The sequence below is a fragment of the Conger conger genome, chromosome 1, assembly GCF_963514075.1.
Source record: "Conger conger chromosome 1, fConCon1.1, whole genome shotgun sequence".
In the NCBI taxonomy this organism is placed as follows: Eukaryota; Metazoa; Chordata; class Actinopteri; order Anguilliformes; family Congridae; genus Conger; species Conger conger.
The window spans coordinates 18,515,433-18,532,665 of NC_083760.1; the positions used below are offsets into that span (position 1 = coordinate 18,515,433).

At 41.0% G+C, this 17,233-nt stretch overlaps 2 protein-coding genes across 9 annotated transcripts in view; one reads left to right on the forward strand and one right to left on the reverse strand.

The window, feature by feature from the left end:
• LOC133133789 (inositol-tetrakisphosphate 1-kinase-like) overlaps positions 1-8,895 on the reverse strand; it is a 53,370-nt gene extending 44,475 nt beyond the window's left edge. The window contains exons 1-3 of the mRNA XM_061250009.1: positions 8,583-8,895; positions 7,875-8,059; positions 241-265 (exon numbers count right to left, since the gene is read on the reverse strand). Of these exons, the coding sequence (XP_061105993.1) occupies positions 241-265; positions 7,875-7,969 (120 nt within the window). The 5' untranslated portion in view covers positions 7,970-8,059; positions 8,583-8,895. The remainder of the gene's footprint in view (positions 1-240; positions 266-7,874; positions 8,060-8,582) is intronic.
• Positions 8,896-11,933: 3,038 nt separating this feature from the next.
• Positions 11,934-16,378, forward strand: LOC133136483 (lysosomal enzyme trafficking factor-like). 8 transcript variants are annotated; one of them, XM_061254006.1, is made up of 3 exons: positions 11,934-12,063; positions 12,756-12,877; positions 14,046-16,378. In XM_061254006.1, the coding sequence occupies exon 3, from the start codon at positions 14,061-14,063 to the stop codon at positions 14,490-14,492; it is 432 nt and encodes a 143-aa protein (XP_061109990.1). In that variant the 5' UTR covers positions 11,934-12,063; positions 12,756-12,877; positions 14,046-14,060; the 3' UTR covers positions 14,493-16,378. The 8 variants fall into 8 exon arrangements, with proteins under 8 accessions (XP_061109990.1, XP_061110018.1, XP_061110000.1 ...); XM_061254016.1 differs by lacking the exon at positions 11,934-12,063 and adding an exon at positions 12,514-12,633; XM_061254025.1 differs by lacking the exon at positions 11,934-12,063 and adding an exon at positions 12,522-12,629.
• The last annotated feature ends 855 nt before the right edge of the window (positions 16,379-17,233 follow it).

The window sequence follows — 17,233 nt, forward strand, 5'->3', positions numbered from 1 at the left end:
GTCAACACTACCATTAACCCAGTAGATCCATTGACATGGAGTTATCCTGGCCCTGGGAGAATAATGAACATGCCCATAAAAGACCTATTGCGTTAGACGATCCTGCAAGGTTTGCGTGAATGTGACCAATTGTCACTTAGCCTGAAGGTCTCTGTGAATAGAAAGTGTATTGGGTTGTGTTTTGTGCTGATGCAAAGATGAACTAATCTTACAGGTACAATGGTATAAATGGAAACTTACCTGGACCACCTCTATGCCTCTTTTCCTGTGGAGAGAGGAAAAAGGAAAGAATAGATTACTGGCCGTTCAGCTCAGATTAGCATGTACAGATCAGGTACAATGTGCTCCTGTGAGATGGCGGTGGAGAGGGACAACTTGAGAAATTCTTCCATTTTGAAAAATCAATATATATATATTTTTTTATCTAAAGAACTCAACATTAACGATACAAATTAACGTGTGGACCTGGATGCGGATAGAAAGAGACTGCTTTGTATCCTATTATGACTCACAGATGTGTGTAAGCAACGGCACGCCAATCAACACCCAATCGCAAGGGGAATCTTGCACACCCCCATAAAAGGGGCCTGGCTATCTTCAAGGGCAAAGAAATGTCAGCAAGGGCACAGAGCACCAGTCAAATCGTTTAAAGACGACCCGGTGTGTTCCTGCAGCCAGGCCTATGCAGGGTGTCTGAAACAATTCTGCAAAAATATACAACTTTCCTACAAATATAAACTGTAAATGAAAGGATTGACTACATATTGGTTATGTAACAAAATCACGGAGATCATGTAGGCCTATTCTTTACTCTTTGTACGCCGTTGACGCCTTCCCATTCACATGCTCGTCACATCAAAAGTAGAAGATCTTGTTCTGTTGCCGGGACACACAGTTACGAGGAAAATAGGATCCTTTTCTTTCGAACAGTTCTGGTATTGGGGAGGGACACACAAAAAACTGCTGTGGGCCATGCTGATGCACAGCTATTCAACTGAAAACCAGTAGTTATTCTATCGCACCCAAACCACTCACAATACAGGCACATTGTAGAACCTAACAATAACATGAAAAATATGAACTAAATTTTCAAACAGAGGGTATGTAATTTGAAGAGAACAAAAAACAGATATTATTTTTATAGCTTTTCCAGTTTTATGGCCAAACTGCCAGTAATTACAGAATGAAGACTCTTTATACATGCGCAAAAAGACAAGGCTGATAAGCAACAGACACTTATGGATATGGGTCTCCTGCACTCGCTGGAATCCACAGCTTTTGAGAGGCCAGAAAAATCCTAAGCTTTTGGTAAAAATCGGTTGCTTAGCAACCCACAAACCCTCCTCAAATAGAAGCCCTATTTGGCTGTTGTGTAAGAGACTTTCAGCTGCCACACAGAAAGAGGACGTTTCTTTTACACCAATCAAAAAGAAGAAATGCCATGTTCCATTTTGCTGCAGTCCATTCAGGTCCAAATGAAAGACAATGTGAAATAGTAAAAGTAAAAAAGTTTCCTATTCCTTTCTTATGGGTTTAAAGAGAAAACACTGGTCTGTATCATGTCCAGTGGTGAGCATCAAAATAGGCTATTCATAATGACAAGAAGAGGCCATTTAGCCCAGGAATGCTCGCCTTTTCCTAGCACTAAAGCATACCTACTGCTTAGTTTGTCTAAAAGCTAAATAGTATCTAGCACCGTATCGAGCCATATGAAACCCCCCCCCCCCCCGGTGTTTCTGCCTCCACTACATGTCCTGGCAAGCAATTCCACACAGTGACCACTCTCTGTGCGAAAAACACATCCTAATGCAATTTATCCTTTGCTCATTTCCATTTATACCCCCTCATTCTGCTAACCGAACCCACCCTGAAGAATCAATTCCACTGCTTGTTTTCATTACCCATATTTAAAAACCTTTCTGAAGGGTAGGGGATGGCGCTTCCTATGAGGCGTTTCATGAGAAGATTAAAAACGCTCCTGGAAATCTCCACAAGTGTGGGCGATGTGAAGGTGTAAACTCTTATTTGAAATTGCTGCCTGGCTCAACAAGCCTCCCCTTTTGGAGAAAGCTAGGGGAGACATTTTCTACCACCTTGTGTGTGTGTATGCGTGTGTGAGAGACTCTCTGGCTGGTACTATAAAAGTGTATGTGTGCAGACAGTACATTGCACACTAAAGCAGCAACAAAAATGTTTTTATGCATGTGTGTGGAATGAGTACTCATGGCTGTCACTGTGTGTGCCTTTGTCTTCTTCCATTTCAGAGTCAAACTAATCATGGTTAGCACCACACTGCCAGAAGAACAGCCCTCCGTCCTTTAGAAATGAGCCACGTCTATACCTGAGAGCAAGAGGAACTAGGGCGAGCTCATTATACAGACCTGGCACTGGAAACAATACCCATCCATTTGAACACCCTTTCTTTGAGGCTTACCACAATGCGGATATTTAATACTGTAGCCTGGCCTTACAATGCTTCATGAATGAAGCCTTTAGTTTCAGCTGAGATGTGGAGATTGGTGCCCACACACTTCAGATGCATATTGAAAGGAAATTAAGACAAAACCGAGTGCTGTGCACAAGCCAAGCCAGACATTATTTGGGTTAGACGTTTGAATGAATAAACTATGAGTGCACAACATAGGAGAGTAAAATGCACATAAACACAAATGGATAAACGCACATAAAAGGAATACAGGCTAGATACAGGCTCAGACAGACACACTGAAAACACAAATAAATACGAAACGTAAAACAAACAGGAAACATAAACTGAGGTCAGCTTGCTGACACAATCACTGGGCTTTGCAAAGAAGCCTTGGATTTTCAGCTTCTAGCCAAAAGTGTGTCCCTTCAGAGAGGAGCCAGACACAACATCAGTGTGTGACAGTGGTACTGTTTTACCCGGAAGGCCTGCTTGGAGTCCATAACAAAATTAATTTGATGAATAATGCATCGTTCCCAAAACTAATTGCACATAATGTTCCGAGCCAACCCCTCGATGGGTACACGGCACAGCCCCACGACGGCCGGGCCTGCAGAGCCTGATCTGGAACCAGCGGGGATGGCCCAGGAGCCAGCTGCCCCAGACAGGCCCCCACAGAGTCCCCTCCTCATGGAGCACGTCCGTCTCCAGACGGGCCAGATGCCGAGGAGCTGGCCAAGACTGCTCTCCACGGGTTACATCTTCACTGACGGCCCGGAGCGGACGGATGGATGGCCTATCGATGGTGCAAAGCCCCTCTCTTCACTCATTCAGAGTCACACAGACAGAGACGCAGGGACAGGCTCACGCACACACACACAAACGCAGGGACAGGCTCTCTCTTACACACACACACACACACACATACACGCAAGGACAGGTTCTCACACACACACACACACACACACACAAACACAAAAGGTCCTGACATTGCTGGGATTCCACAACACACCAGAGTGTGATGCAATTCTGCATTTGGTAAAAACAGAACAAAGTTGGGGGTAAGCTCTGTGCTGATTCCAGTGGAGGAATGAAAAAAAAAAAATAGCAATGAAGCAATAGGCGAGCAGCAAAAACAGCTTGTCATTGGGAGGGGGGCAGGGGGAGTGAGTCATACCGGCCCCTTCCATCTGAAAATGCCCCTCCGCTGTGGCGGGGCCGTACCTCCCATTGCTGGATCGCTCCGGTATTGTGCTGAACGCTCGGGCCTTCCTCGACCACACCGTTGCCATGGCTACAAAACTCGACAGGCAAACAGCTGCTGTAAACGGGCCCGTTTGGAGCACAAAGCTCAGAGACAGTGCCCGGTCCATTCAGCGTGCTCGACACAATTCAGGCACGGCTAGCCTGCCGCTTTCTTCGCATGTCACCAGGGATTAGGCTCTTTCATGGCCTGTGCACCAGGCAGACTTAGAGGACAACCGATGACCCATTTTGGCTGGCTCTTTCAGTATGGTGCAAAAACTACTGATCCTCCTGTTAAAAACGGATGACAAAACAACAAAGGTTGTCCAAAAGAAGATTCGGGCCAAAAAAATGGATGTGGGTATTATTTATCAGCCAAGGCATCGTTAGATCTCCTTTCAGGAGTTTTGTGGGATATCTAATCTGATCTTTGTGGAATTCAGTCAGATCAGTCAAAGTTACTTTTCCATTAACTCTTCATGCCATTCCAAAGCTGGCTTGTTGAAGTACAGTTTAGTGTCGTAACATTTTTTCCATTGTTCCTGCGCCTATGTGTGGCTGGGCAAGCACAGGCTGGTTCTGTATGGAGAACGGGGCACTGTTGTGAGTTAAGATATTTAAGTCATACAGAACCATCCACTACACAGTATCTGTAAACCTAGCATCCAGCTGGTGCAAAAGCCCTCGATCTGCTTCCGTTGAACACATTCTGAATCACTGTTGGCCATGGTGATATTCACCCACTCCAGATCCTCAACTAGAAATATTAAATTCCTGTTAGACAGATAGCCAACATGCAGACTCAGGGCAGCGATGTGCAGTGAGGGGACAAAAGGTCTTTCAGAAGGGGACATGGTCAAGAGCTCAGTTTGGGTGCAGGTAGACCTCCTGGTGGAAAGGCTGAACTTAGCTTAGCTTAGCCTAGTCTTTGCTGAGAGAGCCTCCAACTGTACATCCCTGGTCGCTTCTCCATTCATAAAGTCTAAAACTCCCTCTAAAGCAAGGTCAGGTAGGCAAGCAGTAGATCTAACGAGGACTGGGATGCAATGGTTAACGGTCCTGTAATTGCTAGAGGGAAAAGGCAGCTTTCCAGTGGGATGTGCGTGCCCTGGCCTTAACGAGCAGAGAAACAACAAAGGGCAGTTTGGCCTCACACAGTCTGCCTTATGCAGCACGACCGCGTGACAATAACCTGTGACATTTTACAGGTAAGCAGCGTTCCAGGTGAAGGAGCACAGCATTGCTGAAACCCTAAGGGGGTCATAAATGCAAGCTCTCTGACTTCATCAGGTGACTGCTTTTTGACCAATCAGCAGTTGCGGTATGACAATAACCAACATAAGACATAAGCCTCATAAGCTCCTAAGTCCCAGGAAGTCCTAACACATGCACTTCGTATTGCACACATATTCTCAGCCTCTGCCACACTCAGACTCAAACGAGTAACATTAAGGCTTGATACACACGGCAACACTTGGGCCAAACTATGCTACCGTTTTAACTAACCACACAGGCCACTGCTGTGTTGGTACACACTCATGTGTCTTTTCAATTTGAGGAACAGGCAGCCCTGTAATATTAAGCAGGCCTATATTACCATTTGAATTTTGTCATGACAAGACTCGGAGAAACTTAAGATTCTCTCATACTCACTTGGGTACTGACTTTAAGGGCTATGAAAGTGTTCTTTCACCGAGGTCAAACACTAGAGCGGACTTGTACTCCATATCACATTTCAGGTATATCAGGTAAGACTGCAGACACACCTACGGTTACCACAGGTTAAAAAAGCGCAACGTCACCATACTGCTGGACAGAAGAGCACTGAAATCAAAATACTTGCAAACAGGGAAATTAAGTGTGTAAAGTATGTAAACAATTCCTTCCTTGGCAGGAATATCTTGTCTGAAGGTGTGCTCCATTGTACAATGTGCCCAATGCATGAGAATGGAAGCGTAACTTGGCAGGAACATTGCATTGCTATTCCTTACATCACATTAGCCTAGCCTAGATTCCCCGAACAGTCCAACCATGACAGTACCTCCTCTGGAGCTCCCCTCAGCAAGCTCCCACTGCAGAGAGATATTCTGTAGGAGGGTTATGGAGGATTACCATTTAATCCACAAAACATTTTTAATCTGCACCGGAGCAATCATGTTGCTTTGCGAATCCACAGCTTTTGGCCAAGTGAAAATCCCTCAGTATTGCTCTCTGCTGGAAAAAAAAAAAACCCTGTTGAAAATCATTGAGTTGGACATCTGGGATTTGGATTTGAACTCCATCCCATTTACTTCCCTACATAGAGGGACCTTGATCTAATCATCACGCTGTATGAATCTCATTTAAAATCCAGGTCACAACATCCAAATATCAGACGCATGCAGATGAATCCGCCTGCAGGCAGCAAACTCCTTGAGAGTGACCCCCACCCACCTCCGGCCCTCTGCGTGCATTAGAAACAATCCAAATCCCTGTGAACACCACAAGAACTAACTGAGGATTAGGAAAATCAGCTTGTGTTTGTTGATATACAATAGAGTGTTCTTTGTTCAGCGGCCTGTCTGCTAAAGAACGGAAATACAATCCACGCCCCAATTCATAGCCCATCACACAGTCAACTCTGGCAACTGAACCCTATGAGCTCAAGGTAGCCACTGTCATCAAAGGAACACAGGCAGATGAACAGATACACCTCACTGATGATGGCCAAACCATATAATGATACTAGCGTTTTACAAACATGTGTTTTACTAAATATAGGGTGGTTCTGTCCTTTTTTGGTTAATTTGATCAGAGGAACACAATATGCCACTCTGCGGTATATTCTCCATGCTTAAGAAACTCAGCCAGGCTCACTTTTCTTTGGCATCATTACAGATAATCTGTGGATCATGCCACACACTGACACTATTTTCACAGATAAAACTAGTCGCACACAGTGATGAGATGTTCCCACACCACAGAGGAGAAAGAACACAGGCCTAATTAACTCCACAGTCGAGTGAAATCAAATGTCACAGAAGCAGGAGAGGCAACCAAACCTCTGAGTCTCTGAAATGAGCATTTAAGAAACACATAAAAAATATTATTGCGCACAGTCATTATTACAATTCAGTTCCTGAGTCTTTGCTGTGCTTTTTAATAAATGCAACAGAATTTAATAGAAAACTACATTTAAAGTGTCCTTTTTTTCATTAAAGTACAATTGTGTTTTATTGATCAGCCTTACAGTTGCAAAGTCTGGGTAAATTCAGGCTAAGTAAAATTCCTTTTTGAAATTGGTTTGAAATTATTTTAGTTTAAAATATGACATTATTGACACCCCTCCTCAATGACTTTATCCAGTCCCCTCTAATTTAATAACAGGTCCCACCAACAACACAATGCCCAGACACAGCCTCATAGCTTGACCAACAAGAGAATTCAGAATAAGGAGCACTGTTTTTCTGCCATTTTCCACTGCATGTGGAAGAAGCAGAGTGCTTTAAGCAAGGAAATAGTTTTCTCTATTTTGGTCCATCTCCCCATTACCAACACCATCGCAAGATTACTTCCAATCCCGTGAGGTTCCATCCCTATGGATCTAGAAGAAATAAAACTATTGGTTTTTGATCGCCCATTACGTGTATTTTCACTCCGAGCACATTCAGCGTTCCATTATTATAAAAATGGCTTTGGCCAAACAAACAACGTAACACAGGCTTTTCTGCTCCATCACAGTATCCATCGTGGTCTTGACTCAAACTTGGTCTTTCAAATATGTAGCAACTAATTCGTTCAAATAAATGAAGACTGTTCACATTGATCAATCAAATTGACCACTCTCGTTCAGCATTCATTCGGTATCACGTTAATGAACAGTCATTATATTCATATTTTATATCGTAAGTCAAGGAGTCACAAGTGTTGATTGCGATGTAGCTCAGCAACACAACTACATAAACGTCAATTCAGAGAAATTAGCTGAATATGAATATGGAATGGGGCTGTGCAAGAAGGATGCTAGTCTATGGCGCCTAACGTTACTCCCTGCAACAGGTTAACCAATTAATGGGCAGATATCTTCATCATGCACGTTTCCAGAGCAAATTTGCTGATGTACAAAGTGACAGGAAAATCGCACGCTTCAATACGAAAAATAATGCTTCAGGATACGGAAGTGTTCGTTTGCACGCGAATTATGAATGCAGCTAACGTTACCTACCTGCACAAGTCAGCGAAGGCCAGGAAATTCAGCTTCTTCATCTTCTTCTCACTGAGCCAGTAGCCCACTCTCCTGCCTTTGAGAAAAGTCTGCATCGCCAGCTCTCGTCTTATTTCGATCCAGATGTGACAAATTACTCTAACTGGAATCCCAGTAAAAACAGGAAACTGTCTTCCCGCACAAACCTAAAGACGAGAGAGCATCGGTGAGCTGTGTGGTATTAATAAAATGCAACAAAAAAGTACGTTGGCCAAACAAGTTTAAGGATGACAACAGCTAAAAACAACTAATCAATTCCAAACCACAGAAGCTAAACGTTCATTTAGAGGCACTGTTCGTACAGTCCGTTGCCCGTAGCTACTCGCAGCAGCGTTAGCTGGGAAGCTGCCCACGAAATAGGCAGTCTATTTCCTTAGTTTTACCATTTCTTGAAGATTTGACCTAGTAACAAAATATATGTTTAATCTGCAAATGAACTCTCCTCAGATTAAGAGTTTTTTTTCAATCGATATGTGCCGTCAAACATACACAGCAGAATAGCTAGCTGGTTAGCTAACATTGGTTAGCTAGCTAGCTGTAGTCCATAGGGTTTTCTGAGCACGAAATTCATGTTCATCATCAATATGCAATTGATAATTCCTAGCTAATTTAACAGTACTAGCTAAGAATAACAAAAAACAACTGTACGTTTATCATAGCTATATTTACCCGCTAATGCATTTCCCAATGGTTTTTCCCGATCTTCGTTCAGCTAGCAATTTAGCTAGCTGGCTAGCTGTCCATTCTCCGTGCCCTGGTTTTGATATCCAGATGCAGAATCTCTTTACGCTTCGGAAAAATGCGCGATGATCTTATTTTCGTGAAGACTGGTTGAAAACGCGTCCTGACACGATGGACACACCCTCCGAAGTCTTCTTGTGCTCATTTATTGGGTACAGCAACGTGCACCTTCAGCAGCCATGGCACATACCTTCTATGTGTGTGTGTGTGTGTGTGTGTGTGTGTGTGTGTGTGCCCGCACCAAGGCGCTTAAGAATCCAGCCCTCTCATGCTTCAGCTAACTTGCAGCGTTAGCTTCGGAACAGCTCCCCGAGGTGGCAGCAGTAGAATATTGTTTGCCTAAAGGGATACGTTGATTTTCGTCTGTACTCAAAAATGCGTAAATGTGTAATTTCTGCTATGAATGACGATTTCAGCGAATATGGATTTTGTTCAGCAATTCTTGCTGTATGGTCTGGGTGTATACAACATTAAAATTGATTTTAAAAGAAATGTACAATTAAGTGGCTAGAACACCAGTATACGGTATGTTAGTGCTTGGGTTTTATTAAACAATGTTCCTCTTCGATAGCTGTACAAGGCCCACTAAACAAAACAAAAGTGCCTATTAAAATGGTAATGTATGAATTTACCTTTTTTATCCTGTCAATAGGGCTCTATCAAGAGGTGTCCATAACAGGCCCTTCTGCAAACGGAGAAGGGAGGAGAACATATAATTTCTGTGTACAAATATTACTGAGAATATAATTAAACAATGTAACTAGTAAGTAAGGTAAGTAACTAGTAACTCTATGAAAAATATGTTCTTCATTTATGGGGCAGTAAATCATTTCTGTAGTTTAAATTATTTTGTTGTGTGTGCAGTGCCCTCCCACAGTAAGACACTGTACACAGTAGCGTAAAGGTAAAAAAAGTGCAATTTGTTATTTTGTACTGAAGGCACTGAGATTTGAGATTGGATTTTATATAATGTATATGTATACAGTGGGCTCCAGAATTATTGGTGCCCTTGATAAAAATGAAGACAGTATGTATTAAACAACACAGATAATAATATAAACATAATAATTAATTCATCAAATTATTGGCACCTCTGGTTTAATGCTTTGTGCAAACACCCCTGGCTAAATTGACAGCCATCAGTATTTTCCTATAATTTGGGTAGAGAACAATTTTTGACTACGTCTCTGGGTTTGCACCTATGTACCCCCCTCTTCAATTTCAGACACACAGGTGCACAGGGACACTTCAACACTCCCCCTGAACTAATGTTGACCCAACCTACGACCAAGTCTCAGCTTCCTAGCAGAGACTACCAGATTTCCTGGTACTTTGTTGAATTTATTGTACCAGTTATCTGAAATAGTGCCCCTGGACCACTAGCTGCAAAACACCTCCAAAATACCAATGACCCACCTCCATATTCGGCAGTAGGTATGAGGTGCCTCTCCTTGTATGCATTCCTCTTTTGCCGCCAAACATGTTCATGGTGTGTATGACCAAAATGGTCCATTTTGGTCTCATCTGACCATACCACTCTCTTCCAGTCACAATTTCAATGAGGCAAAATCCAGATTGTATTTATTGTGCTCAGTAAGGGCTGTCTTGATGCCACCCTTCCAAAGAGTTTATTGGTATGGAGGCACCATTTTATGGTTCTTTCTGGGACTTGGTGATCCCAAGATGCAAGTAATCTCTGTGATTCTTAAACTGTGATGCTTGGGTAATTTATGGCCTCCCTTACCATCTTCCTTGTGTAACCATTCCATAATGTTTGTGGTATGTTTAACTGTTTATGTATTTTTTTGTACCATTACCAGTCAATTACCATCCGCCTCTTCTGATGTGAGAATTCTTCAGCTTTTCCCATGCTGATGCATGACAAAGGGGTCTTGCATGCTTGTTACCTCATCTTTATTCTCTATAGTGAAACAGGAAGTGGCAGAATGACAGAATATAGTTTCTTTAGACTGAGATTAACTAAATCAAGTAAAATTGTATTGCCAATTTCACATTTTAAAATTTTTATTTACAATAATCTGATGTTTATTAGAAGAAAAAACATTTGTTATAGGCAGCCTTTTTTCTTCATCTTTATTTCATATATACACAGCATATAAGGGTTCTAATAATTGCAGTGTAGTCCATAATGATTTGGACAGTGGTACAATTTTGGCTCTGTATTCCAGCACATTGAAATGAAGCATTGCATAATTCTCAACTTTCTGATTAGTTCTTCCAGGGATTACCAGATATTGGTGGAAATACCCTAAAATTAAAGGTGACAGTCTGCACTTTAACCTCATTATTCATGGCTTCATTTCAAATCCAATGTGCTGGAGTACAGAGCCAAAATAACCAAAAATGTACCACAGTCAAAATACTTACGGACTGCACTATATATGCAAAAGAATAAAGAACTGGGACACCGACACAATTTTTGTTGTTTTTGGCTCAGTACTAAGCACATTATATACTCAATGGTGTTGAACATTCTAAATTCAAATTGTGCGACCTTGAGGACAAAACGTAACATTAAGCACCCCCTACAAATGTTACGCAAGGCTTACTTTAATCATAAGAATTATGACAGCACTATGATGTCAAAAGCAAGATTTTTCCTGTCAAGGTCTTGCTTTCATGGAGTCGTCTGGCAGTCGGAGGGTTGCTGGTTCGATCCCCCGCCCGGGCTGTGTCGTAGTGTCCCTGAGTAAGACACCTAACCCCCAGTTGCTCCTGGTGGTCGGCGCCTTGCATGGCAGCCGGTTGCCGTCGGTGTGTGTGTGTATGAACGGGTGAATGAATCGCCATCGGTGTGAGTGTGTGTATGAATGTTTAAAAAAAATAAAAAAATAAAAATTATTGCTTTCATGGTCTGACGCACAAAAAGTTTTCGAGCTATTCGTTTCGCCAATTGATATGAGGTCGCCCCCTAGTGATACCTATATTTTCGCTCAAAAAGCCTATTTTCCATTGGACTCCATTCACATTCGTCAGCAAATAAAAAAAATATACTGATGTTCAATCTATGCTACACATTTTTTTTTCTTTTCTCCCGAGGTCAGATTTTTCTCTTGCACACTGAAAAAGATTTCCCAGAACTTGCTCTGACGTAAAATCTTTGCGCCCCCGTTTGGCAACTGCCCAAGCCTTTTTCATTGGTTCATCCGCCGAGAACGTAATTTACTCGGCGTTTTCTTCGTATGAGGAAATTTTCACATTGGTTTCAATTGGTGTCGCTGTCTCTATATATTATATACTCTAAGGTCGGAGGTCAGTCAGTGAGCTACTAACTTCCCAAGAAGCCAAACGATATTTCCTGTTTTACGCTTCCGTTTTTGTAATTACAGACTTCCAAAATAAAAGTTGCTCTCGCTATGGCGTTCGAAAAGCAAGTACAACTAAACAGGTGCTAAATTTATTCATTTATACAAAGCATTTCAGTAATGTTATACTGCAAATGTAGCTGCGAAATAAAATGAGCTAATAGTTGTAGTGTTTCATCAATTTAATTGTGCTTCATAACTATGAATATATATGCTCTATTAATTTTTGATTTAAATAATGAATAAAATCCCATGCACACTAATGTAGTAGTAATAGACAAATCAAATATCAGTGATACCATTGCACCAAGCAAGGAAATTATCTTTATTAAAGATAATTTAGAATAATCAGTTTCTCTTCACTAATTGTGGGTGAAGTAATTTGTGCTGTGCTTAAAAGTCTGGCTGCTGAATTTTGGATTAGCTGCAGACAAACATTGGACAAACTTTTTTTACCTGTTGGTCCAGATTTAGATTAGATTAGATTAGATTAGATAGAAAAATAACCAAGATTTCTACAGACTCGTTTTACATTTGAAGTGAGGGAACCAAGTTTTTCACAGATTAGTTTTGTGACATCGAGCATTTAGTGTCAGCGAGACAACTTTGCAATGAGGATAATTTATTACGATCTCTAGGGCTGACTGCTGTAGGTATGTCCAACATATAAATAAATACAGAATTTCAACTAAAGTTCGGCTTTAATTTGGTTTTTCTTATGCCTTGGTGGCGACCGGAACGAGTTTTGTTGATTTTTTTCTACATTCTATGGTAGATCCTGATCTGATGTCAACAAAGGCTTGGGGAACAGGCGGCAATGAACGGGAGAAAGAAACCTGTGAAGGACATGGTCACCAAATGAAAATAGTTAGGGCACTAGGATATAGCTAGTGAGCGGTGAGTATAGTTTTATAGCAGAATAAAGGTTTTAAGAAATGCATATCGCCTATCTTGCACTGTCTCGATTTCTGTCGGGTGTGTTACAGCTTGCTCACAGCTAGCTAGAGCCATTAGCTAAGTTATCTAGCTAGTCTAGTGCCACAACCGAAGTGTCTACTGTTTGTATTATTTTTGCAGGTAGCCGGTGTTTATATCTAATTGGTTAACTTGCTTGCCATCTGTGTACATTGCAAACATGTATGTACTTTGACAATTAATTATTTAGCTAGCTTAGCTGGCACGTAATTTGCTATTGTTAGCTTGCTCACAATGTAGTATGCAGTTGCAATGTTGCGAGAAATGTTTGGTAACGTGCTTTGGAAGTGGTCTGGATGGTTTGCTGTTCGATTAAAAAACGCAATGCGTACGTTAGGCCAACAAGGTGTTGTGTTTACTGAGCTTGTGCGAAGTTAGCTCGCTCGCTACCGAGAAGAAATAGCTAGCTAGCTTGCTAACGTAACGAAGTAATGTTAGCTTGCCGCTCAGAAGCAAAATGTGTACTTTTTTTTTTTTTTTCAGTAGTCTGCAAAATGGCATTCACGTGTTTATAGCAAGCTAAGGTTAAATAGCCAAGTTATATAACTACTAGCTGTTATAGCTAGCTATCTATTGCTGACTGGACAGTTCGGGTAGGGAGTAAATTAACATGTTTTTTTTTTTAAACGTGGACTCACCATGTTCCGAACACCAAGTTAGCTGACCATGTTCCAAACAGTGCAACTTTCATGAAGAATAGCAGCAACAAAAAAATACTGCCAGCTCATCTCTGGTTTGTGTGTGTAAATTATAATTCCTATTACGAACCGGGCAGGCGGTGTTCGGACCATCGTGAGCTAACACGGTCTTCCGAATACAGGGATGTTGTGCAGTTATTCTCTATAAGTAGAGGTCCAACTTACATCAATGTGTTTTTGTGGCTGAGATAGCCACTACGCAACTATAATTATAAACCACATTCCTACAATTGAAAGGACGTTAACTTCTGGTGGAAGCGGCCGCTTCCCAGTGTTCTGTTCGGAACACGCATTACTTATGTAACATACTAGGCTTCTCATTTTTTTGTACAGAGGTAAAGTGATTTATTTAAGCCCTCAGTTGTTGACAGGTCTGGCCTTTCCTTTTTCAGGGAGGAGTATGGAGAATGATGAACTTCCGTCAGCGGATGGGATGGATTGGTGTGGGTCTGTACCTTCTGGCTAGCGTGGCAGCCTTCTACTATGTGTTTGAGATTAACCAGAAGTACAATAGACTGACACTGGAGCATGTTGAGCAGGCTGAAAAGGTCCAGGAAGCCCCATTACTTGGGGAGCCAGTCTCTTCATCTAGCTCACCCTCTTCATGGATGCACAGTTTGAAAATGCGGCTTCTCTCTTTCCCCTTTTGGTTGTGGGGCACCATCTTCCTCATCCCTTACCTCCAAGTGTTCCTCTTCCTCTATTCCTGTACCCGTGCTGACCCAAAGACCATGGGCTATTGTATCTTACCCATCTGCCTGGCAGTGCTCTGCAACCGTCACCAGACCTTTGCCAAAGCATCCAATCAGATTAGCCAGTTGCAGCTGATTGACACTTAAAAGTGGCGAAGGAAAGAAGATGCACACTGTCAAATAGAGGGAAAGAGGAGGAAACACTCCCTGCTCATTTAATTTTGGATTCTGCCAAGATTGGTCAGCACTCCACAGACATCCTTTATGTAAATTGATAGGAAGCTGGAACAATTTGTCAGTTTAATGGCTTTGATAAGGGAATCAATATCAATATCTTGCACTTGATAGACCGGTTTACTTTTGTTTCCTCTGTTGTATTTTACAGCTCATTGTGGTGTAAAGTCAGTCTGCTCTGAGGGAAATAAGATACCTGGAAGATTGTGACACTATATAAAAAAAAAAAAAACATTTGGCAAGTGTGAAAACACAAGTGAATGAGTATTGTGGAAAACCACATGTAGTTTGACACTCCCTTCTTCGGAGTACGTCTTTTTGAGTGGAATGTATTGTAAAATGATTTGGAGCATTGCTTTTAAAAATTTGTTGTATGTATAAAATTTCAGCAGTGGATTCCATAAATGTTGTGAAATCTCTTGCCTCGTGCTGTAGACAAGTCACAAAGTAAAGCAGATTCCAAACAGTGTTGACAGTACCAGCCATTGGGAAAATAAATACGTTATTTAAAAGTGAAATTTGTGTTCAGTCTCAAAACTGTAGTGTACCGACAGGCTGCTTACCCGACTGCCATTTTAAGAGAAACAGCCTTGGGTAAAGAGTACATTTGAAATGTAAAAAGTTATACCTGTCAAAAGAATATGGCCATGAGGGACAAGGTAATGCAATTATAATTATACCTTTAATTTGTGAATATTTATTTCATGGATCTGCCATATTGTGCCCTGTCATATCTGTCAAGACATGACATGGTGGAACAAGTGAATGCTATAACATAAAATGGCTTCCTTGTTACTGACTAAGAACACAGTGAACTATTAACACCTGCAGGTATACATTTATGAAATATATTCTAGCTACAGTTCTTTATTTGTTGCACAGATTATTTCCTTAAAGCACAACACTTTTTACAGAAAAAAATGGAAAACTTCCTGATTCTTTTGTTTTGTGAAATAATTTTATCATTCGTCACAAAATACATTAATTCACACATTTATTTTAAAATGTGCTATTGCCTATAAAATGCTGGGTAGAGTGATTAATGTACATTTTATATTTATCTCTATAAGGGCATCTCTAGTCATAGGAAGACATTCTTTTTTTTAATTTTTTTTATTTGATTGTGTGTTAAATTTCTTCTATTTAGAACCGGGGAAAAGGTTTTGCCAAAATTCTTTAGCTTATTTAGCCTTCCTTTCAAAGACAATGCTTCTCATTTATAAACCATAAAGTATGTGAGTAATCACCTTTGCTCTGGCCACATTTTGAATGTATGACAGGTTTATCCATATAAACCTAAATGGTGTTGTAGAAGAATTTCATCAAAGACTGCTGAAGAAATACTGTTACTATCACTGCCTCAAGGTAGCCTAACATTGTGTTGCCTGACCAGGTTATTTCTAATCCGCATCATGACCGTGTTTATCTTTGTACTGTGGAGACAGAGAGAGGCCTTGGCCTGAAGTTAAACTGCCATGCTCATTGTTTTTGTGTCTAAATATTCCTCAACTTGTTTGAAAGTTTCTTTCTATATTCATCTCAAAGGGCTTGTTGGTACTTGTCAATTTGAGGGTATTTATATTGGGGTACTGTTTTGCCTTTTAAAAAAATTGCACTGTGATTTGATTGACTTAAAAACAAATAAAACCTGTTTGAAGATAATTTTTCCTCCTAAAAATGGTCTAAAAAGGAACTTAATTGCAAATATTGTTGTTTCATTGGTGGTAAACTGCTTTTCACATGGAAAATGTATGTCATATATCATCTTGAAAATAATTTATAATAAAATATTTTGTGTATCCCTTTGTTTTTACTAGATGATTTAAGCATAGAACGTTAAACACATGTGGAGCAGTTATGCATTTTAAAGTTTTAAGACCAATTCAGGAACATTATTAGCTTGTACATCAAACAGTGAAATTATCTTTCAAACTGGATATATCATTTCATTCCCCACAGTAATGCATTTATGTGAGTTGAATTGTACTGAAGCTATAGTAAAGAAATGTGTACTATTTAATGTAGTTTGGCTAATGGTAATTATCACTATACAGAAAAGCAAATGGGGGGGACCTCATCAGCAAGTGCTTCTTACAAAAAAGCTTGTGAGTGGCACAGGCACAGGCAGTTGGTTTTTAAGATGTTATTCAAAGGAGAAAGTCTGCATGTTGTAGTTCAGTGGCCAGTCGCCAGTATCGGGATTCCGGGGCTTCAGTCGAATCTTTTCGAGTGTTCTCGCTGTGTGCAGACTTGTTTGATAACAGTGAATGGTGTATTTCCATGGTTTCACGTGTTTTTTTAAAATTAAATATATATATATTTTACATATATATATATATAAATAACATTTGTGCAGAGAAGATAGCTTTCAGAAATCATTTGCCCTAACCAGCTAACTAATATCAGTTTGCACGCAGGCATTGCTATATGACAGTGCTTTATTTTCACGTCATGCAGGAATAAATACTTTGCATTGTCTTTTAGTTGATGGTTTACCATTTGCCTCCATGGGTGCTGCTATGGCACTGATGGTGCAGTGGGTAGCACTGCCGTCTCACAGCAAGGAGGTCCTGGGTTTGAATCCCTGTCAGCCGGGGCCCCTCTGTTTGCATGTTCTCCCCGTGTCTGCGTGGGTTTCCTCTGGGTACTCTGGT

Coding starts and splice junctions, on each gene's coding strand:
- LOC133136483 (XM_061254006.1), top strand. CDS start 14,061: ATGATGAACTTCCGTCAGCGGATGGGATGGATTGGTGTGGGTCTGTAC.